The sequence below is a fragment of the Lonchura striata genome, chromosome 7 (assembly GCF_046129695.1).
Source record: "Lonchura striata isolate bLonStr1 chromosome 7, bLonStr1.mat, whole genome shotgun sequence".
Lineage (NCBI taxonomy): Eukaryota > Metazoa > Chordata > Aves > Passeriformes > Estrildidae > Lonchura > Lonchura striata.
In genome coordinates, this window is record NC_134609.1 from 18,015,524 (window position 1) to 18,038,563 (window position 23,040).

Here is a 23,040-nt window from a genome sequence, read left to right on the forward strand (position 1 = left end):
GACAGAATGCATAACTGCAGAGTTACTGTAGTGGGTTTTTCACTCAGGAGTCAGCCTCTGGATAAAATTGACTCTAAGTCATCCCTAGTTAGAATCATAATCATAATCTCAAGTCAAAGAAGCTAACACTTGAAAAACTGCTATAGTCTTTGTCAAACTGATGTTAAGTAAGCAGTGTCTGAGAGACATTTTAAGACAGGGCTTGCATGTGATGTAAAAGCTAGACCTGCATTTTTCTCTGGATAATAAATTATGATCTCTCACTGTCAAAAACTACTTTGTAACAAAAGTTCATACACAGGATAACCCTTCATACATCTCAGTAATTCAGGTGCAACAGCTCAGGTTTGTCTTAGCATATCACTGAATTTTGGGGAACTAAGGGCCTAACTACCAACCAATTTTCACTATCTCCTTAAAAATCCAAACTCAAATGGGAAACAGGCCAGCATAACAAGGTTGGGTATTTGGAGGTCATAATCTATTATCTCTGAAATTTTCTGTAAGGATTATACACTTTTCAACAATGAAGTTTTTCTAAACTGTATCTACTAAGCTTCTTTGTCAAAACTTGAAATTTGTAGTTCCATAAACCCCCAAATTAACTTTGACATAAACTGATCACATTTTTCAACAGTCTTCAGCAAGACACTTCTACAAAAGTGTGCTACATTTGGAGGCTGCAGTAAAATAAGAATTTAAAAATTGTTTTTCAGGTAGATACACATGTCAGTGAAAATTAAATAAGAAAAATGAGAAATAAATTTAGCTGGTTTTTGTCACCTAACAGGCTACTTACAAAACACTGCTAGGAGGAATAAATAAACCAGTTAAATGAATAATTTCTAGCAAAGCTTAATTAATTTCCTTTTTCTTGGGTGTGATTAGAACACATGATGTATAAAGAACTAATACCAAACAGAATAAACACAAAGAACAATAAGAACAATATACTTCTAACTAAACAGTCTCCTTATAACAAGACTATGAAGCTCTCCATCAATAGATCAGGTTTGAGTTTCCATTAATTTATTAACTGGGATTCCATTAATTTATCAGAATTGGGTTTCCATTATTTAGCTATCCTAAGATGGAGTTACAGAAAAGGGTGGTAGAAAATAGTTTTGACTGAACGATTAAGCACTATTTGCCATGGAGAAAGCTTTGAAAAACCTCAAATTGTGAAATGATCAGTTTACAGGAAGTATGAATACCTGAAGAGAAAACGTGTATTCTTTCCTGCTTCTACAAAGTAGGGATAAAAACATTAAATTCAAATATAAGGAATATAAGGTCAAAGTTGAAAACCACCTACCATAAATGTGAAGATCTTCCTCTATTTACTACCTGATAGAGATTCTCCAGTAACTTTTCATCCCAGTAGAGGTCACAAAACTTCTCACAAATTCTATCAGAGAACATACCAAACTTAATTCCCTTTAAGTTTAAAATGAAGTTACCTTGTTTAAAATAAAAAGAACAGAAACAAATGAGGGAGAAAAAAATTAATAGCAATATTCTTACAAATCAATGATAATAACATACAGAAGAAAATGGACATACCCATATCAAAAACTTCAGCTCCATTCTCTAAATAACCATCAAATGCAAACTCCTCTTGTATAAGATGAATCACTTCCTGTAGTAAAGTGTCACTTGTTGTATTCTGATGGGGCAGGACTTCATCACTGAAGAAATTATAGCTGTCTTTACTCACTGAAGTACATGGTGTGTGCTCTTGTTCAGTGAAAAAATTGTCTATGCTGGTAGCACACTCTATTTCTTGGCAGTCGGTTTGAATAATTGGGCTACTTTTATCAGACTGGTTCTCTGTATTAGTAGTCTCATGACTTTGCACATTGTAAAGGGAGGCATCATTTTCTGCTTGCATGCTCATTTTATAGCTTGCAATAGTACTGGAAAGTAGCACTGGCAAACTGTGATAGCAATCATAAGCAATTCTTGAGTGAAGAGGCTTATGTGGTATTTGCTCTGATACAGCCAAATGTACTGGTACAAATGTCAGAACTCTTTTTTCTGAGTCCTGTTTGAGAATGATGTTATTTATATGAAGAAAATTAGGAGATGTAGGACAAGCTAAAGAGCTGGAGGGATCTTCAGATGAAATGCTTTTCTCTTGCAGAGCCTGTGAGGAATCAGATGGTGATGGCAATGTAACTGTAGAAGCAAACATATTGCCTGAGTTTTGCTCTTCTGAAGACATCTGGAATGAGTGGCTTGGAACTTGTAAATCACACTCAGGTGTTTCAGGTACAGTTTCAACAACACCTGTATCCTCAATACCACAGTTTTTGGAGTCTCCTATATACACTGATTTGTTGTGGTCCATATGTTTTTCTTTCCTTGTCTCTTTCTTGCATTGGGCAGAAACTGGTGTTTGAACCTCTCTGAAAAAAAACACAAAGATTTTTTTAAAGGAAAATTCAACTAGATTTAACAATCATGTTTAACCTTTAACTTATTCTGCTTTAGGATATACTAACTTTGTTATATTTGCATCTTGTTGCAAAATAATAGGCTTAAAGTGAGTTGCAGGAGAGGTGAATGCCACAGGTAATGTTGCTTTCTCACAATTAAGTGAAATCTGGCATGGTACTGGTCCTTTAACTGCAACAAGTTTACTTTCACTGGTAAAAGGCACAAATCCTAAAAGCAAAAACAAGAAAGATGATAAATATGTAAAATATAAATGTAAAGTAAGTAACAATCAATTTAGATAGAAAAACAATTGCATATTGGACTGAGAAAATCTTATGTGGAGAACTGAACTAGAGAATATTAAACCAGAGTAAACATGTCAGAACCTGACTGCTTACCTAGACTTGACTCTGAAGTGTCCATTTCATATTTTTCATTTTTAAATTTAAAAGCGATGTGATCTTGAGACAAGACTTCTTCCTCAACAGCCTAACAATAAACATTGAAGCCCAAATTGATGTTATTAGCATTTTCTTTTTCAAATTTTGCTCAGCACATTATTTTAAAAAATCCCAATCCTCATATACACCTTGAATATTGCAATAACCTAATCATGCCAAGGTGAGGAATTAAAAAAATTACATAAAGAAGTCTAAGGACTGGTAGAACTGTTTAGAAATCTTGATAAGTTGGCACTCAAAGTTTTGAATAAACTCAGTTTCATGGATTGACTGAATCCTGTATGCATTATATAAACATATTTGAAACACAAACAGAACCCAATAATTATATATTAATTTCTTCTGTGGTGTGGTAAATAAAAAGAGATTATGAAATTAGTTACTTGTTCTTCACCCATATAGATTGTGGAGTCAGAGCATCACAATCTGTGGAGTGATCACTCCAGCAGCAAGAACTAGGAAAAGGCAATACTTACAGACTACTTGAAAATACATTTCAAAAGACCAAAACAAAACAACCAAAAAAATCGCACCAACAAAACCAAACCCAAAATCTAGCTACACTTGCAGGCAACAAAATCTTAGTGGGATACATTTACAGAATTAATTGAAAAAATATACAAAATTAAAGAAAGGTGGCACTCTTACCTTAAAGATGGGTTTACCCAATAATGTCAAGATATTTTTGCTGTTTATACCTTGTTCAAGTAAATAATGACTGCATGTCTAAAAAAAAATATTGTAATTTTCAGTCAGTAGATAAGTTTTCAATCAAGTGAGGTATTCTTGGACAAGGACAAAGTCAAGATAAATAGTCAATTATGTAGTAATATAAACAGTAATCTAAGTTTAGGAAGTCTTATGAACCTTGTCCAAGTACCTTGATAATTCCAATATAAATTAAAACCATGTTCCTCTGTGTCTCTAAGGAGGTAACTTTAAAAACAAAACTCAAAGTGACTGGTTATGATTTAATTAGGTATCAGTCTATTACAAGTATTAAGTTATTATTTTGATGTTAAAACACTGAAATGAGACTTTAGACACAACTAAATCTAGTAACCTTAATTGCAGCAGTTAGAGAAGGTCTTTCTTCAGGGTTTTTTCTTGCCATATCCAGAAGTAGTTTTTTAAATTTTCTTGGCAATACTACTTTGTGACTCAGTGGAACACTGTATTTTGCAGCCATCCACAGAACTGCAGCAACACCATAAACAAAGACCTATTGGTATAATGTAAGACATAAGAAAGATTTAAACAGACTAAAAAAAGCCTCCACTTAAAAAACAATTCCAGCAAATTATAAAAAAATTCCCATTTCCTGCCAAAAAGAAAAAAATAATATTAGAGATTTTAATGTACAGATTACATTTGGCTTTTTGTGGGTGCTGATGAAAATTCCAGTCCACTTCAAAATCTGGTTGTTACGCATGCAGGGCCAAAAACAGCAGCTATTTTTCTACTGCTAGGGTAATAGACATTAATTGTCTTATTCTTCACCTAGGAAAGAAGTATTTTAGAACCATTTTGAAGAATTCCTTTCCCATGTAAAAAGATTGCTGAAAGCTTCAGAGTTCTACCATAAAATGTGGCCAGCTGCAATTTACTTAAAAAAGGTCATGATAATTCAGCAAGTAAGTGGCACAAGTGATTACACACTAGTCAGCACAAGTCATATTTTACAGAGAAGATTACACCTGTCAGAAGAATGAGGCTCTGCATATTTATTTTAGCAATTATTGTGCTACCTGCAGCTAGACCAATTGAAGTTGCCCCAATGAGGGAACTTGAAAAGTTCTTGGTCTTTACCAGCTTTCTTGTTTCATTTGAAGAATTACAATTTTCAGAGTCAGATTTAGTGCACTTAATGCTTAGTTTTCATATGTTAGCATGTACTATAAATGCAATTTTAAGACATTTAAAGCACTACTTTACATTGCCTCTGAAAGATATTACAAAAGTTCAATGGACAAAACCCTAAGCACAGCAGAAAATAATGTGTTCTCATAAAACAATGTTTTCTGGCATTCTTTTGAGCAAAGTGAACAGCAATGAACAAAACATAACAAGTTCATTATAAACAAAATAATCTTCTGAATAGTTCCATTTGAACAATTGAACAAAAGCTACTAATGGGTACAAAAACACCTGAAATGGAGAAAGCAGCTAAATCAAAACAAAAAATAATTTTCTTCCCCTTAGGTTTAGAACTCCAAGATTACTCTAAATTTATTTAGGAAAAAGTTGCCATCCAAGTCATCAGAACCTTCAGAGAAAGTTCTTTTTACCATTACTGTGACTGACACTACATCGTCTTCATTCCCATACTATAAACTGAACTGAATGTTCATAACTAGAAAGTTATACAGCCATCAGGAAAAAGGAAAAAAAAACCCATCAGCTTATTCTATATGTAATAGAATAATTGTTGTAGAAAAACAAGAAAACACATTGCTTATGATATTCTAAAGAAAACAAAGTATAAAGGCTTTAGGATTATTAATTTCTACTGTCTGGTGAAACTGCTGTATTATATTTCAGGGTTAGTCTAAGCTTCTGAAGCCTTTGAAAAACCTGCCCATTGGATCAGTTTAAGAAATTTAGGAAAGATATAAAAATATTTTCTACTTACAGATAGCTTTACACAAAATTTGATTTTTTTAGTAGACTTTTATGAGCTTTTATTTTTTGATTCATGATTACTATGTCTAATTCCAAAGAACTCATGTGACACAAGGTATATATTAGCTAACCTCTTTTCTTGTTACATAACAGAAAGGTACTGTAAATTCTGTTCCCTTGACTTTTAAGATCACTGTGGTACAGTTTGCAATTCAAAAGTAGTTGCAGTGGAGACACATTCACCTGCTATTTGACATTTTTATTATCTTTGCTCTAAAAGCTCCTTATGGTTTTTATCTACAGGAAAAAGCTCTAAGAAAACTGTATTGGAAAAAGACATAATCCATAATGTTTCCAAAGAAAAAACATACTGATAATGATATTTTTATCCAGTCTTCTACGTGTGAATAATGTTTGGGCTTTTGCCCAGATCGTCTAAGTTAATGATCTTACTGTGACCTTCAGAATGCAGAAAAATTACTTAAAAGCCTGTCTTACTGCTAAAAAACTGAAAATAATTAAGTCTTATGGAAAACCATTGAATAGCAGATTTTTGGCAGTTACTCCAAGAATTCTGGAAGGAGAAACTATAGAACCAACTGATTTAATGAGAGATCAATATATCAAAAAATGTCCCACAGACAACCAAGAAACGTTGGGCAAAAAGATAAATATTAACACAATCTTAGAAGAGTTTAGCTTTCTTCTCCAACTAGCAGAGGGATAAAACTGTCCTTTGATAAAATACAAAGCAATCTACATAACCTATCACATTACCTTCTCAGTATCCACATCCTCTTCTTCAATTTCAGGAGCTAAATAAAATACATCACAAGATTCTAAACAAGAAAAGAAATCAGAAACAAAAGGTAAGATGATAGCTTTCTTCTCCACTTCCCCTGAAAAGAAATAAAAGCTGAACATGCAATCTCTTATTTTACCTTCAGCTTTTGGAGCAGCAAAGAGGATCCTTCCATGGCAGTTAATCAGCACAGAGTCCAAACATAAGACCACTGCAAAAAAAAAAAAAAAAAAAAAAACCCACAAAAGGGCAAGGCATAATAACTATCTGTTCTTATAGCTATTTAGCACTAATAAAAGTAAACAATTTTAACAAAGAATTTACAGTGTCAGAAATTACCCTAAAATAAATGAAGCTTTAAATAACATTTATGCTAGAACAGACACAAGCCAATAAAGAGACAATAGCTGTGTAATTACCCAAAGCAATTTCTGCAGAACAAAGACAAGAAATTGGAAGTTTATTCTCTTTATACCCAGCACTGAAAAGGAAGGTCAAGAAAGACACAAAACAAAAATAAATAAATATAATAGGTAGATATACTCTAGTCTTCTCACTAGGTACCAATAAAAGATGGCCATTTTATCTAAGAATTTAAGTATCTCTTCTCTTCTCCTTCAACCCCACAAAAATAGAGGGTCATCATCTGGAGAAAGCTGACATACACATGGCCAGATCCAAAACTCCTCTGGGTGCAACAGGATACGCAGTCCAGTTTTTCATAAATAGCTTTAATTACAATTTCTCAGTGAAGAAATGTTACATAGATCAGTATTTGGAAGGCCATGAAATTTTCCATTGTTAAAAAAGAAATAATGGATTTCTAAAACTACTTTAAATTATCTGAGGTCTTCAAAAACGTGACATTAAGGCAATGAGATCATATAATATAAATTTGGTGTTGAAAATCTTGTGGCAAAACTGTGTCTGTTTGCTAACTTCAAAGGACATTTTAACTTAATGTGTTTTAATATATTAAGCCAACTAGCCAGTAAGTAGTCCTCTTGCAGTCCAATTGTAGTCCTCTATTTCTAGACCATCAAGTGCAGTTTTCTTATTTAAAACTAAGTACTTGAAGAATAGATTCTTAAACTGAGTAAGAGATTAAAACATTAAATGTGTTAACTATGAAATAAGATATTAAAGATGTCTACAAGACACACAAATATTAATTTGTTAATAAATAATTAACTGAAGAGGTCTAAAAGGAAAAAGTTAGAAAAAAAGGCAGTAACACTTTTCCTTTTTTTAGTTACCTGTACAAACCACATCTAGAATTAAATTATTCACTGCTTAACATAAAGGCTTGTCTACTACCTTCAATAATATTTAAGTTAGACCTGAAGTATGTCTTGAAAAGCAAAGATTTCCCAAATGAGAACCTTTGCTGGTTATTTCTAAGCTGCAGAGGCAGCTTCACGCTCACTTGTCTTTGTCAGTTTGGCAGGAAATACCCCTGGCCCTGCTCACACAAACCAGATTTCAGCTTGTTCAGTACAACCTAAGACTCCTCACCTGGGCTCCCTGAATTACCCACGAGCAACATGTAAGCAACATCCTCTGATAAGAGGAGAGGAATTAAGTCCCAGTGGAGGTTACAAACAATTTCTGTAGCAGAGTTGAATTAACAAATATATGAAGAAGAGGCTAGCTTTGGGATATATTTTCTCAGCCAGGTAATTCCTGCTTAGGATAATGATAAAAGTAATCAAGGAAGGATTTGGAAGGAAAGGCTGTCTATGGGAATAAATAAAAAATAATCCAGCTTCATATATTTAACTATGGCTTATCAGCTATCAGTCTCACTCTACCACTGTCAAGACAAAGGATGTTTTTACAAGATATATTCAAAATATGTATCAGCTTCACCTTTAGTACGTATTATTCAAAAGGAGCGTTGAGAGAACTTCACATGTGTGCATAGGCACACACTAAAAACCTTTCCACAATGCACCATTCCCCTCAGAAAAGGCAGAGACTCCTCTTGCAGAACCATGAACCATTCTAAATCTGAAACCAATATTCAACTTCTAGGTAGCTTTATTTATGAAATACAGAATTTTTAAGTAAACTGTCTTCCATCTGGTGGTTTGTATCATTATGTTCCCTTCTACAGACTACATAAGGTTCAGATGACAATTTTTAATATTTTAAGACATGCATTCTTAAGAGAGCAGTAACAGAGGCTGGCTAAGTGTATTACTTTAGAATCTGAGCCATTATATGCTGTTATCTGAAACCTTCAGAAACATAAGGAATATACAATCAGGCTGAAATAATCCTTCTGTTACAAGGTATATTAAAAACTTAGTTTTATGGGTAACAATTCTTAAAGTGCTCAGAATCTTAATTTATGGCTTATTTCATTTTAAGCAGTTTTATATAATAAAAATAAAATAACTGAAGCTGAAATCCAAAGAGATGCAGTAGGTTTTCTCTACATTATTATCTAGTTGTTTATATTCACTTAAAGGCTTCAAACTCATCCCTGCCCATACTCTTTAAAGCAATTTTTTTAAATCAAGGAAAAGAAAGGGTGGTGGAAACTCCTGCTCTGTTTATCAGAGCTGCCATAGGTTTATCATTAGTATAAATTAAACTATCATCCAGAATGTCCATGGAAATCTAGGATGGTCTGCTGAGTCGCACACAACATATTCAGATTTTGTCAAAGGACAGTTCCCTCTTCTTCTCTCAGAAGTTTATTTCTGATAATTTGTCTATAAACTGAAGCATAGGAGATGTGGAGGGACTAACTCCATAACAAGATCCTGAGTACTTTAAAATGACAAAGCCCTGTACTGCAGAAAAGAGGTCAGGAATCATTTGTCTCAAAGAAATCCAGGCAAAAGAGGAAGTTTTTACATATATATATGTATATATATATATATATATGTGTGTGTGTGTGTAAAACTTATTTCTTCCTCCTTGATACAAGTCACAAGTGTTTTTCTTAAAAGTTGAAGTACAGATTCTCCATTCCCAAAAAGTCTAAAAATTTTCACTGCTTGAAGCCAAAGATTAATTTCTGTTGTGAAAGGCATCAAGATTCAGAATAAAGAAAAAAACCCCACCTATATATGAGACATTCAGCTGTATATGGAAGAAAACTCCAAGCTGAGTTTCGTCACAATTTAAGGAAATCAAAATAGAAATATCTGCACACAAAATGGAAGTCTAGATCCTTTCAATCTACAGAATAAAGGAACTATTAAGAGAGTGAACATAAATATCTAGGCAAAATACTTCATTATAATTAAGACTATACCTGGATAATCTATGCAAGTCTGCAGAGTACATAAACACTCATGACATAATGCCCAGAGTTCATAGTCTTTCAGAGGCCTACCATACCAGGACAACAGGAGTTTTAGAGAGATCCACTGAAAAAAACAGTGAGGATGAAGAAAGTTATAAAAGTTATCACAAATTTAAAAACATTAGCTAATACAACAGAAAAGTAAATCCTAATATAAAAAACACTCAAGTTAGAAAGTAACAAGAAAATATATTTATTGCACTTACCAGTAACGAATTAATACTAGTTATTTAAAAAGCATGGCACAGTCAGCTAACCACATAAATGAGTTAATTGTTTCTTAATTCCTTCAGAAAAGTGAGCTATCTGGAAGGTCTTTCTTACCATACTAAGAAAAGACTCCTAGAATGTCCATTGTGTAATAGACATATTTTATGATGAAACATAATTACATAATTATACGGACAACACCTATACTGAAAAACATAAAAGATTCAAATGATTGCCATCAACAAAAACAGTCCCTCATTCAAAACCTGATTTACCCTGGCAGTTGCATTACACGTCTTACCTTAAAGACTTCATCAATATTTCTTGTTCTTCTGTGAAAGATGTTAACAATATTGACAGAATTAACGACAGGTCTATTTGAAATCCCAGCACATTGTTTTCCTTTTAATCACTGGCTGCTCAATTTGTAGTAACAGCATTTGTTTTTCTGACTACCAATTTAGCTTTTGATATCTGGCATAATACCTTAATGTGACAAAGGTACTGCTCCATGGAAACTTACTCTTCAGAGACACACTTTACATTTTGTGATTTTTTATTTTTGAGGGTTAGTGTGTGTTAGTGTGAATCTAAGAACTGGAGATTTATAGTAGTGCACACACACCTTCCTGATCAAACCCTGCTAATGGAAAAGCCCATCTTTAGTACCAGCTCTTGACACCAGCTGCACTTCATGATCTCCATTCATCTACCAAAGGAACACTAAAAAGTTCACGGTAGGCAGAAACCTCTGAGTGAGAGCAGACCCAAAGAACTCTTTTTAAAAAGAGCACAGCACATTTTCTATTACATATGCAGTCCTGAATGAGTCAATTTCAGGCCATGGTAGGGAAAAGAATTACCAGAAGTAATTCAGGATTAACTCTGGAAAGAAAAAACATTTCACCCTCAAAAAAAAAACCCCAAAGAAGCAAAAATCAATCAAATAAAAAATGAACCAAACCAACCCAAAAACCCCTAAAGACATAACTGAAGCACAGGAGACAAACGAAAAACCCTTTGAACTGTTTTGTTGCTTTTGCAAACACCTTTATATCCCAATCAGTATTTGTAAAATCTGCATAGACTAAGGCTCTCTCCCACACACCATGGCACTACATCATTAACTTTGACAAATCAGCCTCAGCACTGTCATTTACTAAAGTCAATTTTTCATCCTTTTACTGAGATGCTCTTTGGATTTTACCATGAGATACATAATGAGCTGACTACTGCATTGAATTTCATAAAGCTCAGTGAAATAGCTTCAGTGCAATCTATGGAGAAAAGAACGCCATTAATTTCTGTAGCTGAAATTTTGTTAAAAATTTGAACCAGAAGACCTTCTCAAAGAACACAATACTTTAGGCTCATATTGTTTAAATATTCTTTGAAGGTGAACCAGATAAACTACTTTTTTTAAACAAAATATGTCAGGAAACACACCTTTTGATTTACTGAAAATGTTTCATATTCTGCCTACCTCCAACAGATAAAAATGAACTTCGTATTATTATTCTTCTATCCTACATTGTGGCACATTGCAAAAATTAGTAAATTCAGCATAGACAGATTTGAAGCCAGGTGATAAGATTCAGTTTCATTCTCCAATTTTTTATCACCAACACCCTGGAGTGCAAAATGCTTTCATCCATGTGTTCTTTTACTGTATCTAGAAAAGTAAGCTCTTGAACTGTCTGATAAAAAGCCATCAATCACACAGCAAGAAGGAAAAGGACTGACAGTCAAAAGAATGACTTAGTCTAGAAAGCATATAGGACAGAGCTTCATACTGTTCAGATTACTATCCCTGAGCAGCACTGTGTCCCCCTCCAGAGCACTGTGGTTCTCACGTGCCTCAAGTGTTTTTGCTCAAAGACACATTACAAAGAAAGGAGCACCCAAATCTTCAAATGAACCCTGCACAGCTGACAAGCGTGAAGAGAAACCACAAGAGAAATTTCAGACTGGTTAAACATTAAGAAGGCTTTGGGATTTAGGAATTTTCTTCTAGTAAGTACACACTAGTGCCACATGTTTCTCTGTTAAGAGAATCCCTCCTCTTGAAGTTTGTGTCTTTAAAGACTCTAAAAGTGGCAGAGAACAAAGATGGACTTCCTTTACTGCATATACAAATCACTTTTTACTTCAGGAGAAGGTGATGAATGGCTAGCCAGGGAAAGAAGAATCTCTCAGTGAATTGGAGACTGAAGTCCACTGTACTGCTAAAAGCTGCAAAGTATTTCTCATCACCTCTGGGATATCCAAACTCTTTAGAGTAAGAAAGAAATTACAGAAAGAAATTCAAGGGCCGCAGGAGAGTAGGAATAAATCCTAAGAGCTGCAGCAAAAGTTTATGATAAAACAGGAGTGTCAATGATAGATTAGAATAGATTAGAAAACAGATGAAGAGGCACCAGAAAAACACTATTTTGGAAGAAAAAGGTATGTAGGGAAAGCAAATCTTAGCATAAATGAGAATCACTGCCATCTGTGGGATGGCCAAAACAAACTGAGCCAGGAAAAAGAAGGATGCAGTCTGGTTACAGTTTGGTGAACTTTATTTAAATGTATACACTCATTGTTTCTCTGGCAATCATACTAAATAAATAAGAAACCTCAAATATATTATTGTTAGCTGGTATTTGTGTGCTAATTGATCTTCTGTCATATAATAAATACCCGCACTGCTATTGTCTCTTAATATAATTCACATCTCTCCTCACCTTGACCATATTAATTTTATTCCTGAAATACCTGAGAAGTTCATTCTTCTAGTGTCCTAATTATTCCAAATTCCCACCTTCCTCCACCAGAAAGAGAAATGTGGAACACTTCAGATGAAAACTGAGGGTTCAGACCTGCTGGGGACTTCTAACTCATGCTTCTAACACCTTGTAGAAGTTACCCCATGTAGTGAAGGTACGTGACAAGACATGTTTCATCACACATTTGCATTTGTGGTGAAAAATGCATGCAGTCTGGTTCAAATAGTTTTCAAAGAAAAAAAAGAATATGCTTCTCAACCTATGGTTATGAGGCAACTCTTAGTTAAGCCTCAATCCTTAAACAATGCTCCTGGTACCTGAGGTATTTTAACACAATGTACATTCTAACTCCACTGAACCTTGGTTTAGTAAACATGTAAGTGTAAAACTCCTTATTTAGGGATGTCTCAGGTTTGGCTGTTTTGGTTTTTAATATGCAAGTCTCTGATTCATGGCTATTACTATTTCCTAAAACTTAAAAATAAAATCCTTACTCAAACACCAAGAAAAAAAAAATCCGAAGTACTGGAAAATATATGATTAAATGCTTTTAGTCAAACCATCTGTAGCATGCAGTTACTTATCCACATATTTTAGCAAAGCAAGCTCAAGACGACTCTTCAGCATTTGTAAGTCCACTTCATTTAAACCATTAACATTTAATGCTATTAAACATTCATTAATATATCATCTTCAGTGAAACTGCACCAAAGAGCAAACAAAATACTATGTCTCTTTCCAAATTTTTTTAAAGTTCTAAGCAGACCTTTTCATGACAGAAACTATATTACCCATTTTTAAAAGTAAGAAAATGTTTTTCACAGCATTGAAATTTTGTCAGAAAATACAAAAAAAGCCAAATGAGCCATTATTGTCTATATCTACATCCTGGTGCCATTTCCGTTTATGCCCAAAGATTGCATTTTAAACCTCACTTTTTTGAAAAGTGATGGGTTTTTTGCAGTGCTGCAAAGATCATTTAACAGATCGTCTATTTAATTGTTGGTACCAGGACTGTAACCCCCAAATTAGTAAAGCATTCCAACTATGCAAACATAATTTATTTTTATGAACATAATGCTGTCATGTTTTAAATAGCCAAAGCAAGATTTTCATCATTCTTTTCTTAGCAAGTATTATTCTGGGAACTGACAACTTTTCTTTCCTTCATGTTATTTTCCCACTGTTAAAGTGTCAGCCTCTAGCTACATGGCTTTTCACTTCTCTCATGCTTGACAGGGTATGAATGACCAACAGAAAACAAACTTGCATTTGCCAGGTTTCCATTAACCCTTCCCAAGTAAAGACCATAGCATTTAAATCACAGAGAAACATTTAAAAGGATTAGAGATGAGACATACCTGATTGGAATGAAACTGGTTAGAGAAATAAAAGATCCCCACTCAAACTTGAAGTGAAAAATATTTATTTATGGCATGCAAAAATATAAAAATTACTAGGAAAACCCTCACAAGATACATTGCAGTAGCCAGACAAAAGCAAGCAAGTATTTTTAGTAATGCTTACTAGCAGTAAAGCACACAACAATAAGAAGCAGTGTATGAGTATTAGAAAAATATTGTCCACTGGAGAAGTACTGACAGGCAAGAAAAACTGTCTGTTCTCCAGAGTAGACAAGGTTGATCTTCAACCGGATGGGGCTGGTATTGCACCATCTCTAAACAACATGAAAGGAATGCTGGAGATACCATTCTAAAAGCTCTACTTGCTGCAATCACGCCAATTTGTTATAGAGAACTCAGAAAATGGCAGCACTGCAAATCCTCTGAGGTGTTTTCTATTTACCCCAAAAGGCAGAGATCACATTAGCTGGGGATTCACATTTGTGCTTTTGCAGTAAATGAAGAAACTTAGGCTTTCTTTAAAAAAAAAAAAAAAAAAGGTATTTGGTAAAATTCTGGCTAATTGGGAACTTGAGAGAGAGACAGCAGTTGTACTTTTGTCATGTAAGGAATAGCACAGTGTTAATTTTTTTTTTTTTTTCAGTTGTCAGGAGATAACACACAGGCAAAAATTGCTCTATTTTGGAAGCCTGAGGAATAAAATCTCTTTTCTAAAAGGAAAAAAGAAGTTGAAAACATTAACCCACTGCATTTCCCTAAGAAGACTCACAATAAAGTCTGCTATACAGTTCAACAACTCCTAACTATGAATGACTTTTCTTCAGAAAAAGGATTATGAGGCTAGACATTCAGCATTTCAGGAAGCCATTTCAGAAGCCTAGGTGTTAATATACTTAAAGGTTTTTTTTTTTTCCCCTCTCTACAGCAGTTAAATAATTAATGAAGATTTTTACTATGTTTACTTTATTTGTTTAAGACCAAAAAGATTTTTCTAAATCACACATTTTTCTGTGGCAGGACCTGAACATCTGCTGGAATCATTTACTAAAAAAGAGAATATAGAGTGTGAGTCTATCAAGCATTTCTTCTATTGAACAGACAGCTATAAACCTCTGATATAACAAAGAACCACTACCCTGCTGTCTTCATTTCAGATGCTATGTATTACAACACTTCTTATTAGAGTATCTGGAATAAGAGTTACCTTCTTTAATTCACAGTGATTGCTCTGTGAGATCTGTGCGAGCAGGATAACCTCACTGTTAATAAGAGCTTACTTGCCTGCAAGAATGAAATTTCGTTCAGGCTGAAAGGACACTTTATTTAAATTGATGATGAAATATTTAAAGAAAAAGAAGACTTAAAAAGAATGGCAGAATAACTTGAGAATGTATTTTGGCTTACTTTTCTGTGTGTCAGTCTCAAGCACTGCTGCAAAAAAACAAATAAGATTTGCTACAGCTTTTAATTTAATGGAAGAATTTTGTTAAACTATCATTCTGGGGAAGATTATTTTCCTAAAACTACCTTCATGCATCCAGACTTAAACTTTTGCCCTGGTAATCTGGTAAGGACAGAATATAGGTCTTATTTCAATATCTTTTGCTCCTTAAAAAAGAATCCCTATCACTACACTCAACTTATGTTCATAAGTGATGGCAGAAATAGAAAAAAAAAAGGATGTGTGTACAATAAAGGGATTATTTCTCAGAGTCTGAAGAATACATTTGCAGGGTTTAAAAACTAAATAAAGGATTCAATATGCATACAGTGAATAAGCCCCTCAGAAGGCAAAAACATGCCACATGGTACTTATCCACATTTACTATCCTCCTGAACTATGAATTTAATAAGCACACCTGTTGAGGGAGAAGAGACAGAAAAGGGAAAAAAGGACAGATTCTTCAGTTTGCTCTAGTCTTTTACCTATGATGAACCAAAGGCTCTTTACGCACCTGATAATTCTAGGTGAGTGTTTCAAAGCAGGTGCTTGGCCAAGGTGAAAAGCAGGACAGACAGAGAGTGAATATAACCCTAAGTGCCGCTGTATGGGATGGCTGGAACATGGGCTGGTAGGCAAGGAGAGCAAGGCTGATATGCCAGTAAACACGCGAGGAAAAAACCCAACGTCCGCACCTAAGAATAATTTCTGGAAACAAAATGTGTGAAGTTTGTGCTGCTCATTTTTATCCTGCTGTAACCAAGCTGGAGAAGGATAAACAATCCTGCAGTTTTAGCCAGCAGCTCTCCAACCACGGGGATTGTTTACACTTCTGAGTGTGGCACAAAAGAAAACCATCTAGTCAGAGACCAAACTTGTCCACCCTGAGATGCAATTTGAGCAAATAAGAGACCGTATTACAATTATCTATCAACAAACTCTGGCAGATTCTCCCTCTGGTATTTGGCTATTGATAAAGACTTAATGCATGAGACAACATATCCATCATACTGTGCACATATTTAAATTCTATAGTGAAACATACATAACGAACAGAGACGACAATTTAAGAACACAGAACAAATATAGCAAATGTACAATTTCCAAAAACTTAAATGTACATGGAAGATTAAAAATAATGTGGACTCTAGCCTCCTGAAGCTGATGGGATATTGTCACTGATTGCAGTGAGCTCAGGTTTACAGTCAGGAATTCTGCAATTTTCATAAGCACCTGGGAGGCTCACTGCTTGCTAGTGGAATTTATGCATCGACAGTAACATAAACATGTATGCTTTGGTTGTTCTTTTACAAATGCAATCAGTTATTAAGGAATGCTGCTCTAACACACTAGCGAGTAGACTCCATTTGTAAAAAAATTTAAAAATTAAAATGGAAGTCAATTTTGCAACAGCAAAACTTCACTGTAGCACTTTAATTTTTAATTTAAGAAGAAAAAAGGATTACCATGTTTCCAATATTAACTCTTAAAGTGTGCAGACTAGCAAAATTCCATTTTCTGGGATGCTAAAGGGAAGAAGGGGGAAAGAAATCACACAGTATTTAAGTCATCTCATCTCCACATAAGTGACTACAGCAACTATATAATGAAGACTTTATTTTTACTACCTGCTCGTTACTTTTGATTTCTGAACCTCTGCCTCCACAAAGATTATCTTCATTATTGTTTGCACTCATCACACCGTTGCTTAATTCTGGTGGCCCAATTAGGTTTGATCCATGTCTGTTCCCACTGGGTTTTGTTGTTAACACTGAATCCATCGTGTTAAAATGTGGTACATAATTTTCATTTGACCCTTGAAAAGTTTCAGAACAGACTTCCAACACCATGTAGTTGTCTGGCATTTTTGCTCTAGCAATGGACTGATTTGGGCCTTTTAGCATATCAGCTGGTTTTAGCCCTTCAGAGGTAGCACCAGAAGAGTCTTCTTTGTGATCAGATGAAGAAAAACCTATCTTTTTACCATTGATAAGTGACATATGTTCTTCTAGATTCAGGCCAGACACTTGTGTGCATACACATGGTGCCTCTAAATGATGATCATCAGATTGGTGATTCTTTGATTCTATTTCTGGTGGACTACTGACAGCAAATGAATTGAGATTTCCCTTTGAAAAAGCAACCTCATTATTATTGTCTGGAGGTAGTGACTCTTGTGTTATGAAGTGATTTTTCCTATCTAGTGGTCCACTGTTGATTACAGAAGTAAAAAAGTTATTTGTATCTGCAAGTTCAAGTGGTAGCTTTGGAAAGGTTTTCATTTTTCTCAAAGAACCTTTCTTAAAAAGGCAATCTCTCTCCAGGTCAATAACACATGATTTTATATCCAAAGCAACACTAGCAAAACTGTCAGTATACACTGCGTGTTTGTCCTCTTCTTTGCTCTTTTCAGTTTGAGTTTCAAGTTGAGAATGTTGAGTTTTCTCATTATCCGGATCAATTTGCATTTCCTTTAAACCACTTTCTCTGCCAGTCACCATGGTAACTACAGAAGAGTTGTTATGACAGGCAGTTGTCACCTCTTCCACTGCAGACGAATCACCTGCAATGTTGTTTTTCTCATTTGAATATAATTTAGATCCTGAATTCCTCTGACACATTCTTCCTTTCCACATGTTATCACAGACATCTAGATACAAAAACAGATGCTTATATTAAATGTGTACTAAACCTCCGAATCTCCCCTTGTAAATCTTTATATTGCTTGTTCTGCCACTGCTGTTACATATCTTTAGTATGTTACACAGATTCTCAATTTCTGAACAAATCTGAACCACTTTGAATCATAAGGGACACTTCAAACATAGTATGTTAATTAATATTAACGTGTCCCTGTTTCCCCATCACCGATCTACAAATATTTAATAATGATTTGTTGTAATCTAGAAAGGAATCTACAACAGAAGATCACACAAACGCAGTCTTTGAAAAATCATTAGATATGTCAGGCAATCTAAAGTTTTAGACTAAATACATTTTCTGGTTACCTTGAGAAGCACCAAATGATTCAATTGAGAGAACTCTTCTTCCAACAGCAGACAAGTTTCGACAAATATTACTTGATGAAGCAATCTTCATTTTTTCTTCACATAATGACAAAATGCTCTAGAGGAAATGAATGTTAAATACTTATTTAATAATGAATAGATTTGTGAATTTCGACTAACATGAATGATGTTAACTCCCACAGTACATCTGAATTTGTATGATGCTACATTGGAGGTCTTTCTTCTCCAATTCTTTATACTGCATGTTTCTATTATGTGGTTGAATTAATTTCTTGTTTTTACCATGGGCATTATGAAGTCATTTAATAAAATTCAAGTTTTAGCCTACAGTTAGAACATCAAGAACACTGATAAAAATTATCTTAAATGTTAACCTTTATGAATAACATAGTAAAAATGCAAAAAAGTTAGAGTGCTGATTACTTTTTTCAACAGCCAATGCTTCGCTTGAATTCAGTGACACAGGCAGGATGATGAATGTTTTTATTACTGAAATTACATTAAAATTAAACCCTGAATCTTTTAAAAACTGCAAAATACAAATATCTAAAAAGCAGTATTCCCAGTTAGAAAAAGCAATCATTATCACTACTGTTACAAAAAGTAACACTACTTCATAATAACACAATAATAACACAATCTGCAGTCTGGGCACCATTTGATGGCAGTAGCATTGGTCTCACATATAATTAACTACAGATATTCACACATTTAAAAACCTGCCCCTTTGGGCAGGATGTAGAAGAGAGCTGCCTTTCCAAACACATCCCACCATTTCCTCAGTAACTATTCCCAGATAAACACTGGTGAGACCTCATACAACTCTTAGGAGATGCTCTCACTTCCGCATTCAGCAGTTCCCACTCAACTGCTCCTCTGCTGTTGTGCATAGAAGGAAGAAATTGGCCCTGTTGGTTCACATATGGGATTGAGGAAAGACAGGAAAAAGGGAGACAGGTATCCAGCTGTGCTGAAGTCTAACAAATACCTAGAAAAGTCTAGGGGCTTTCCCTCCAAATAGCTCCCAAAACTCTGTTCACCCAAGAAAGTGTCCAGTGGAAAAGGAACAGAAAGAACATACTCACCAAGTGACCCTTATATATTACACAAGACAAATTATTTTTTGGATTATTTCAATAGTGAGCAACAGCTTTCAGGATCTACAGACCACTTGGAGATGAGAGAGTACTATACAATCCCTCCTCTGACAACAGTAAAGGAATAGAAACAGAGCAGCTGACCAAGCAGGCTCCATATTAGGTATGGTCTCCTGCCTGGGCAGTCATCAGTCAAGAAGCCAATATTTTTTACTTTCTAAAAATTAATCTGTTGATTCTTCTGTTGCAGTACTCCTTCTGCAAAGTACTGATCATAGGTGGTATACCATTTAGAATACACACTATCAGTTCAGGAAAATGAAACACCCATGCTCTCCCCACCCCACTGCCCCAACCCCCCCCCACCCCAAAAAAAAAAGTAGATAAAGTAGATAGCACTATTTTGAAGTAGAAGAACTGAATCCAAGAAAAGTCACATTGCACATCTGTTATTCTCTGCCTACATTCTCACAGTCTGCAAAAACATTAAAGCTAAACTTTTGCACATTAATGTCAAATAACTCTATCAGGTAACCAACATTTAGAATGTAAATTCTTTTAAGACTTCAGCAATTATCCTATATAGTTTCAAATTCTTTCTAAAAGCTAAAGGTAAATAAGAGGCTAAATGGAATAAAATACAAAATCCAATAGAGAAACTAAGCCTTTATGTAATTACAGAAAAACTAGTTAGTAGTAATTCTTTGAACAACACTGCTTTGAACATGCCAAAGAGCAGAGACTTCGTGGGGCAGGATCCATACATCCCCTTCTTAAATGCAATCCCATTATCATACAGATTTCACAGCATAATGCCTGTGCTTTTATTTCAAATGACACTTTGCCTCTCTGTAAACCAAATATTAAATGGGAAGAAAACAGTTAATGAGAAAATTTAGATCCACCAGTGTATTCACACAATCTTCTTAAAAATCCAAGCACTGACGAACATCTACATCTACTTTTCAGGTTGTATATCCATTAGAGTGGGAAAAAGGATGAATTTCTGCAGAGTAGGGGAAGACCTTGGCTTTCTTGCGAAACTTGAGCATACTGCTTATCAAGACTAACTTGATAATTACAAAGACTAATGAGATAAACAAGCATACATACAGAAATATTAGTATCACCTTCTTTAAAACAAAAAATTATGTAGAGCTGTTTTACCTCAATATCTGGCCTATTTTCAGGATTGTCTTCTTGCATTTGTTCCAGCAGAGTGTGCAGATCTTGTCCGAATTCTGATTCTGTCTCAGGTTCTACAATATATTCTATTGCTGCTTTCAGTGTTGCACCCAAAGAATAGATGTGTGCCTGCATGAAGTTTAAAAAAAAGACATTAAATAGGTTACCAATTCTTTCCTTCCTGCCACAAAAACTTCAAGATCATAGAAGCTTACACTATTTTCAAATTTAAGGTAACAGTTTACTGGAAAGGTGGTTTAATTTAAACATGATGAACAAAATCAGCTTCAGTCCTGCTTTGGGGCATATACTTGCTGCAAACAAAAAGAAATCTTGTGGGGTCCAATTAGAACTCTTTTTTCCCTCTCATCAATAACCAGTACTACAAGTATTATACCAGGCTATAATTAAATATAAAACTGAGAACCCTGTGTTTGTGCAAGCATTGTTTAAGTTAGAAGCATGCTAGAGATTTGATGGAATGGAGACTGAAGTGACATTCCTCTTAGCAGGGAAACAAAGAAACAAAATATTTCTTTGAAAAAACCTTTTTTTTCTATATAGCAATATTTTATGAGTGCTATCAAGCTTAAAGGAGCAGAAAAAACACAGCATAATACCACTTGTCACTGAAGACACTTATGAAAGAGTTTTAAAAAATACTCCATGTTTTCCACCTCTGCTTCTCTCAAAGCCCACATCCTCGTAGTTGATAGAATCTGCAACAAGTGACATCACCTCTGTCTGTTCCACAAAATTACTATTATAGAAACAAAGTAATCACTCCTCTAAGACCTGAAGTTAAAAACCACACTGCAGAAGTTACTGACTAACACCACACAGACCAAGCCATGTTAGAATACCATAAGAAATAATGCCGTGTAGTGTGGAGACATCTCTTATGTCAGAAGGTACTTCCAAGCAGAATAACTTCTGAACAGAATAATTTCTTCCAGAAACAAATGTATAAGAATTCACTATTTCTTATAATACAGGAGAACAAGAAAGCCTATTTTAATATGATTTCATATCTACAACTTGAATACCAGCTCCAAAAGTGGGACAGAAGGATGAGTAGCTTAATTTTAAGGGAAGAAACAAATTTGTTTTTGACAAATTTTCTTCATCCACACAAGGCTGGAAGCAAGCAGTACAGGACAGAGGAACAAGGGCAGAGCAACACACTACCTCATCCCACATTTTCCAATTAATAATTTCTGATCACAGTGGGATAGAACTCATATGCCCTAATATGTCTTAAAAGCACAAGTGTCTGAGATGCAAACAGACAGGCTTCAAGACCATTTTATTAGTCTGTTTTAATGAAGTTGACTGCATCTTTTCTTGTACAAGAGAAAGGCCAGTCCCAAACTGAAGTAAGATATTTTTTTCCCAAAACAAAAAGTTACTCTGATAAGGTACTTCCTTTCCTCTGAAATGCAGGAAAACTAGTTTTGCAGATGGCCATTTTAAGCACCATAGCTTGTAACTAATTTCTATGTTAAAACATTTACAGGGAATGTGGATACCTTTTTCAACTTGAAACTTTCTCTCATGTAAATCCCCCTTTTACCTTTCCCCTCTCCCAGCTTTCCATACACCACCACTGCCACCCCACAAGTAAATGGAAAGAAAATCCAGCTATTTAATCAATTTCCCGAGCTGACAGTAAACACGGGTAATATTTAAGGTAATCCAACATAACCTTAAGTCTGTCCGAACTGAAGCAATGAGAAATGAGATTACGATCATCCACTAGGTGGGGCGTTCCCCAAGCATCAAGAAGCTTCTACTTACTGCACAGCTGGGCTTAGGAAGAAAATTTCACTTCCTGGGAAAGAAGAGCAAGGTGGGTATATGCAATAAATAAATTCTTAAGTACAAAATATCTAATGCTTACTAGAAGTCACTACTCTCAATGACAACAATCTCACAAGCAAGCTAAAGATTTTTCAGTCTGCTCGATGGAGAGTAACAAATAAGAAAAGAGTGGCAAAAAACTTTTCTTCTTGACAACTAGAATTGTGACTGAATTGGCCATTAGGAATTTTATTAAATAATTAAGAGGGCTTTATTCCTTAATTTCTGAAAAAAACCAAAACAAAACCACTACCACAAAAAGAAACAAAAGCAAAATCCAACAAAACACTCCCCCCCAAAAAAAACCCTCACACCCATTTGTTTTAAATGAAGATAAGGAGAAAAACTTTTTGAATTATAATAATTTTTCATTACCGGGTAATAATTTAATAGCTGATAAACAGCATGCATTTCCAGAAAGATCCAAAAGAAAAATCAAATAA

General features: G+C 34.6%; 1 protein-coding gene across 5 annotated transcripts in view; it reads right to left on the reverse strand.

Annotated features, from left to right (window-relative positions):
* KNDC1 (kinase non-catalytic C-lobe domain containing 1) overlaps positions 1-23,040 on the reverse strand; it is a 57,246-nt gene that overhangs the window by 14,079 nt on the left and 20,127 nt on the right. For 2 of the 5 annotated variants that reach the window (XM_021536449.3, XM_077784646.1), the window contains exons 4-16: positions 20,720-20,866; positions 18,435-18,552; positions 17,055-18,076; positions 16,893-16,952; positions 9,593-9,707; positions 6,464-6,535; positions 6,300-6,361; positions 3,964-4,122; positions 3,549-3,626; positions 2,838-2,928; positions 2,505-2,667; positions 1,564-2,408; positions 1,316-1,460 (exon numbers count right to left, since the gene is read on the reverse strand). In XM_021536449.3, the coding sequence (XP_021392124.2) occupies positions 1,316-1,460; positions 1,564-2,408; positions 2,505-2,667; positions 2,838-2,928; positions 3,549-3,626; positions 3,964-4,122; positions 6,300-6,361; positions 6,464-6,535; positions 9,593-9,707; positions 16,893-16,952; positions 17,055-18,076; positions 18,435-18,552; positions 20,720-20,866 (3,077 nt within the window). Of the gene's footprint in view, positions 1-1,315; positions 1,461-1,563; positions 2,409-2,504; positions 2,668-2,837; positions 2,929-3,548; positions 3,627-3,963; positions 4,123-6,294; positions 6,362-6,463; positions 6,536-9,592; positions 9,708-16,892; positions 16,953-17,054; positions 18,077-18,434; positions 18,553-20,719; positions 20,867-23,040 lie in introns of those variants that run through there. The other 3 variants (XM_021536450.3, XM_077784647.1, XM_021536451.3) reach the window with 2 other exon arrangements.